Below are 6,114 nucleotides of genomic sequence, written 5' to 3'. Positions count from 1 at the left end.
CACGTTGACGCGCTGATACGTGACGTGCCCACGCAGGCTGAACGGAGGTGGGAAGTTGTTGCCACGGCAACTCAGCGGTCTGACGCTTGCTATAGCCGTCGCGTTTTATGGAAGAGAATAAAAAAGGCGAGTTGTACGGGGGAGTGGGACCGTAGTCTGCTGTTAATCTAATGTAGTACTTTACTGAGAAAAAAAAGCATAATTCAAAACGAAGCAAAGACACCTACACAGGTAACACAGAGCTATCTATATCCATACAGTTTTTATTGGAGAAAAGAGAACCAAAACCATGAGCACCGCAGAATAAAAAGAAAGATTTTCACAGGACAAAAGCCATAAGAAACGAAGAAACTGTTTGTGGGAAAATGAAAGATGCAGGAATTAACCGTTGGTGCCTTTAAGAGACGAATTGACCTAGGAAATGTAACCTTTACAGGCTAAGATTGACATCCTGAGCAACCAGTAAAATTTGAGCAAGAGCCTTTTTTTCCTGGTTTAGTCTTTGCTTTTCGACCAATCGGGGCTGGCGAAAGGCGGGGTTTATATCGAGACGGAGCGGCAGTTTAACCTTCACGTGTGTAATGTGACAAGATACCCAATCACCAATAAATCGGCTCAGAAATGTAAGTATACATAGATGTTGTGTAGTGGTTTATTGTACGTTAGGAGCTGTGATGTATAATTACACAACACTACGACTACTGCTTATAATAATAAGAGGAATACATATTAGCCAGCAGCCATATCACCCTGCAATTCACAACTGGCAGCCCACTGAAGCTCAGCAGGTGCGAGCCTGGTCAGTACCTGGATAGGAGACCTCCTAAGAAAAACTAAGGTTGCTGCTGGAAGAGGTGTTAGTGGGGCCAGCAGGGGGCGCTCACTCTGCGGTCCATGTGGGTCCTAATGCCCCAGTACAGGGACGGGGACACTATACTGTAAAAAGGCGCGGTCCTTCGGATGAGACGTAAAACCGAGGTCCTGACTCTGTGGTCATTAAAAATCCCAGGGCGTTTCTCGAAAATAGTAGGGGTGTAACCCTGGTGTTCTGGCCAAATCTCCCATTGGCCCTTACCAATCATGGCCTCCTAATAATCCCCATCTCTGAACTGGCTTCATCGCTCTGTTCTCCTCCCCACTGATAGCTGGTGTGTGGTGAGGGCACTGGTGCACTATGGCTGCTGTCACATCATCCAGGTGGGGCTGCACACTGGTGGTGGTGGAGGGGATCCCCATTACTTGTTAAGTGCTCTGAGAGTCCAGAAAAGCTATATAAGTGTAAGCAATTAATTATTATTAAATTGCAATTACAATATTGTGTACCAGAATGCTATGCTATCTATCAGTGGGCTGCTAATTTCAGGAACAGTGTTTCTCACCCTCACAGCGATGCTCAGGTAGAGTGGCACACTAAAATATAATGTTATATGTTTAGCACAGATTTAAACCACAAAACAACACATTACAGAGTAACGGCAGCATTGTGTAATAAATATACTATAAATAATATACTATGGAAAACTGTAGTATACTGTAATAACCTAGAACACACTATAGAGACCGTGCTATGCTGATGTGCACACTGGTTTATAGCAGTATAGCAGGCCTGTACTGTACACACTGTGCTGTTCATGTTTCACTCGCAGGCAGGCTGCCATGGAGATCACCGCGCGGTACTGCCGCAGAGAGATGGAGGAGTACGGCATGTGTGTGGCCTCCAACCCATCGTCATGGCAACAGGAGTGCCACGCGCTGAAGATGAAAGTGGCGCAGTGTACGTCCTCCCAGTGAGTGTAGGCTTGGTTTCTGGAGGAGGGGAGGGTGCTTGTCAATCACTGATCAATAACTCATCACTTATCAGTCACAGTACAGTCAATCCAGTCCAGCCTGGAGAGTCTCAGACTGCTCGGTCAGTGGAGTCTGATTATAATCTCAGTAACTAATCCAGCTCACAGTACAGTCAGTCTAGTCCAGCCTGGAAAGTCTCAGACTGCTCGGTCAGTGGAGTCTGATTATAATCTCAGTTAGTAATTTATCCAGCTCACAGTACAGTCAGTCCAGTCCAGTACAGTATGGAGGACAGCTCTGTTAGTAACAGTATGAGTCTGATTTTAATCTCAGTAACTAATCCAGCTCACAGTACAGTCGGTCCAGTGTAGTAAAGTCTGCTTTACTCTGACTCAGGCTCAGTCAGGATCAGCAGAGGGCTGTCAGGTTGGCAGTTTGTTATCCAGGCCAGTGTTTCCATCCTCTCTCTCTGCTCTGTAGCCCGGTGATCCAGCAGATCCGCTCGGAGTGCGCCTCTCCGTTCTCCGCCTTTGAGCGGTGCCTGCGGGAGAACCAGGACTCGGCCGCCAGTTGCTCACCCCACGTGTCCCGCTTCCTGGCCTGCGCAGAGACGGTGAAGCTCAGCGGGCTGGGTGAGACTCCCATTACTGCCTGTCTGTCTAATCTGTTTGTCTGTGTGTCCGTCTCTGGTCAGCCTGTCTGTGTGTCAATCTGACAGGGAAGGGATAACCTTGTCTATAAGAGACAGCACTGCAGTCGCTATGAATCATGGGAGTGTGACTATTTATTATCTCTGGTGGTTTCCCAGCTCAACATACAGGAAGAGCAGCTCCATAGCTACTGATTTTGACTATGTGAAGCAGAATTAGACGTCTGTTTTCCAGCACTGTGAAACGTCCATAGCCAATTAATATCCACATTTCCGTAATCCACACCCGCCTGTTAACCGTCTGTCTGTGCATCCGTATGTCCTGTTCTGTTGCTCAGCCGAAGGCAGTTCAAACGGATCAAAATGAACTGAATCTAATCAATAACTGCCGTCTCTCTCTTCCTCCTCAGCAGAGGCTGTCCCTCAGCCCTCCTAGGCCAGCAGAGGTCACCTCCCCTGACCCCTGGTGCTGAAGATCCAATTCCCTTACTCCTCTGTATTTCCTTGCCATGCCGCCTGGCGAAGGCACCATTCCCGATCTGAGAAGGCTCAAGCCCCATCTTCCCTCTTCCTCATGGACACTGTGCCCAGAGCAGGGCGGGGCGCGGGGGGGTCTGTTTCGCTCTGTTTTCTTTCCTTTCTTGAGCCCTGCTGGGGTTTTCATTTTTGATCTGGAATAAAGACGTTTGGATTTCTAGAACACGTGTCAGGGGATTGACACACCGCTGAGGCATGCTTCTCTCAGGAAGACCCTGGATCTGTTCGAATGGAATTCTACCGCCATGCCATGAGCAATCCCACAATGCTCAGGGGAGTCGCTCAAGTCTGCTGCTGTGCAGGCGTGTCAGTCAGAGGTCGACGTGATGATGTGTGATGGCTGCTCTTGTGTCGCGGCAACAGCAGTGCAGTTATGATGTTGTGCTGCTCTCCAGAGCCTGTGGCCTCCCTGTCAGCCACCCAGCGCTTCAATAAACCGCTGTTTAGCGTGAGCTTAATTTAAGGAGCTGTGATCTGGGGATCGAGGGCCGCTCTCTCCTCCGTTTCCTGCTCTCGGCGCTCAGCAGCCACTGCTCCCCTAAAGCCAATAGCGAGGAGCGGGATTTTTATTGAATGGCGCTGTGTGTGTCTGGAGTGCTGCTCCCCTCTATGCATCTGAACTGCACCCAGGGTTTGCAGCGTGTGTAGGTGGGTTCACCTGTGCACACACAGGCATTACTGTCTTTTTTTCCCCTTTCCTCTTTTGTTTCCTCACTCTTCTCTTATTTTCTGGCCCCTCTCCTGTCCTCCTCCTCCTCCTCCCTTTGTTCTTCCTCTCTGCTGCTCTTTCCTGGCGGTAAAACATTAATCGCAGGAATGTGGTCGTATCTCGCTTTCCATCTTCACCCGCTGGTGAGCAGCTGCCTTTGGTGAAGGAGGGAGGGAGAGGAGGACAGGGGGAGCATGCTGAGTTATGAGCTCTCTGACTACAGACTAGAAAATGAATCTATTTTCTGGATCAGATATTAAAGGAGAGATGCCGAGGGATGGAGACCACAGTGTGTGATTATTTTCCCACCCCTGTGTTAACCCTGACATGGCTGTGCCTGCAAAAATCCACTGATCCTCCTGCTCTGCTCTAGTTCTGGTGTCCCCTAGAAACCCTATGAAAGTGACCATCAATGTGAGTGGACAGGTGTGGGACTGTGCGCAGGTGTGTGTGTGAGTGGACAGGTGTGGGACTGTGCAAGTGTGTAGGTGCGAGTGTGTGCGGGAGTGGGACTGTAGGTACGAGTGTGTGTGCAGGAGTGGGACTGTAGGTGCAAGTGTGTGAGCAGGAGTGGGACTGTAGGTGCGAGTGTGTGTGTGAGCAGGAGTGGGACTGTAGGTGCGAGTGTGTGTGTGTGCGCGGGTGTGACTGTAGGGGTGAGAGGGTGTGTGTGCGGGTGTGTGTGAGCAGGAGTGGGACTGTAGGTGCAAGTGTGTGTGTGCGCAGGTGTGTGACTGTAGGTGCGAGAGGGTGTGTGCGCGGGTGTGTGACTAGGTGCGAGTGTGTGTGTGTGTGCAGGTGTGTGAGCAGACATTAGTGTCTGCATAGGTGTGAGTGCATGCTTTTTAAAGCAGGGAAAGGCACTGAGCAAGGCACCCCAAAACACTCACCCTTGTCCCCCTGAAACACCCGTTTCTGCAGCCGACCGGACACCAGTCAGGAGAAGAACCACAGGAGTGCTGGGTTGGGTTTGAGTGTGTATTTGAGAACTAACATCACAGCACATCAGCAGAGGCGGAACGGCAGCTAAGCAGTCACAAGGGAGAGAGCTACAGTACAGCACACATGTTCCCACAGAAATACTTCAACACTCACAGAGGGCTCAGAACACCTACAAGGTGGCTTCTGCCATGGTGGTGTTTTTTACTATTTACCAAGAGGATAAATATACATAGTGAACCAGGACAAACCTTGACCCTAATTAAATTATTTTTTGTTGGTTCCCTTGTGTGACATTATTTAATGTGTGTGTGTATTTCATAATTCACAGTTTTGGAAAAAAACTTGGACTGTACCCTGTGACTTGCGGGGCTCATCAAGGACCTGGACCCCGAGTGACCCTCCCATGCTGCAGAGGTCTACTGTGCTTTGTGGAGGAGGAGAAGAGCGTGCCCCCCCAGTCACTGAAAGAAACAGAGATTCGAACCCAGGGCCAGAGGGTCACACGAGACAGCGCCACATGGGCTTCACAAAAACAAAGTTATTTGAACTTGGGGAGTCTGAGAAAAGTGGGGGTTGGGAATTTTGCTCTAGAGAATAAGCTTGAAGAAACGGCCGTGTTCCTGCTATTTAAACACCTTAGTCTGGGGTGAAAGCATTTATCAGAGCAGCCCGAGTCAGTGAAATCTGTGTGGGGGATACGAGATGAGATGTTGAAAGTATTACCGTTATTAACGGTGCTGGTCTACCCCCTGTTTTGTTCTTACAGATAATTCATTAGTTAACGAGTTACAGCTCATTACCCACCCCCCCTCCTCCCCAGCTCCCATGTCTCTTGTGCTCATAAACAAAGCTCTCGTCACAGAGCTGCTGAAGCACAGAGCCCCAGGGCTGCCCCCTTCACTGCTGCAGGAATATGAAAGGAGCAGAAGTTTTTAGAATATGCACACAAGAAAGAACAGACTCCAACCACATCGTCGTGCTGCTTGGGTAGCCAGCCAGCTCAGCCGTTTCATCTCCTTCGAACTTGGAAGGCTGTAGATCGAACTTGGAAGGCTTCAGATCCAGGAGAAGATTCATTACTGATGTCACCTCAGTGGTCTTGTTTCCTCTCACGAAAGGTTAAGTGGAGAATTCAGGGCTGAGTGTGATATCAGTGTCTCCAGTCCAGTCAGGTGTGTGTCAGTGTGAGAGGAGAGGGACAGCAGTGTCTCTAGCAGTGTCTCCAGTCCAGTCAGGCGTGTGTCAGTGTGTGAATTCAGGGGGAGTGTGAGAGGAGAGGGACAGCAGTGTCTCCAGTCCAGTCAGGCGTGTGTCAGTGTGTGAATTCAGGGGGAGTGTGAGAGGAGAGGGACAGCAGTGTCTCCAGTCCAGTCAGGTGTGTGGCAGTGTGTGAATTCAGGGGGAGTGTGAGAGGAGAGGGACAGCAGTGTCTCCAGTCCAGTCAGGTGTGTGGCAGTGTGTGAATTCAGGGGGAGTGTGAGAGGAGAGG

At 49.9% G+C, this 6,114-nt stretch overlaps 1 protein-coding gene across 5 annotated transcripts; it reads left to right on the top strand.

Annotated features, from left to right (window-relative positions):
- Positions 1 to 27: 27 nt before the first annotated feature.
- chchd5 (coiled-coil-helix-coiled-coil-helix domain containing 5) lies at positions 28 to 3,961 on the top strand. 5 transcript variants are annotated; one of them, XM_088603341.1, is made up of 5 exons: positions 28 to 126; positions 500 to 623; positions 1,647 to 1,787; positions 2,269 to 2,420; positions 2,848 to 3,961. In XM_088603341.1, coding segments are annotated over exons 2-5 (321 nt in total). In that variant the 5' UTR covers positions 28 to 126; positions 500 to 621; the 3' UTR covers positions 2,874 to 3,961. The 5 variants fall into 5 exon arrangements, 4 of the variants coding, with proteins under 4 accessions (XP_088459467.1, XP_088459469.1, XP_088459466.1 ...); XR_015925996.1 differs by lacking the exon at positions 28 to 126 and having other exon boundaries at positions 149 to 623; positions 2,848 to 3,426; positions 3,461 to 3,961; XM_088603342.1 differs by lacking the exon at positions 28 to 126 and adding an exon at positions 213 to 231.
- The last annotated feature ends 2,153 nt before the right edge of the window (positions 3,962 to 6,114 follow it).

The sequence above is a fragment of the Lepisosteus platostomus genome, chromosome 13 (genome assembly GCF_059453375.1).
Source record: "Lepisosteus platostomus isolate fLepPlt1 chromosome 13, fLepPlt1.hap1, whole genome shotgun sequence".
NCBI lineage: Eukaryota > Metazoa > Chordata > Actinopteri > Semionotiformes > Lepisosteidae > Lepisosteus > Lepisosteus platostomus.
Note: the sequence above shows the minus strand (reverse complement) of the source record. Positions and strands in the feature narration are given on the sequence as shown.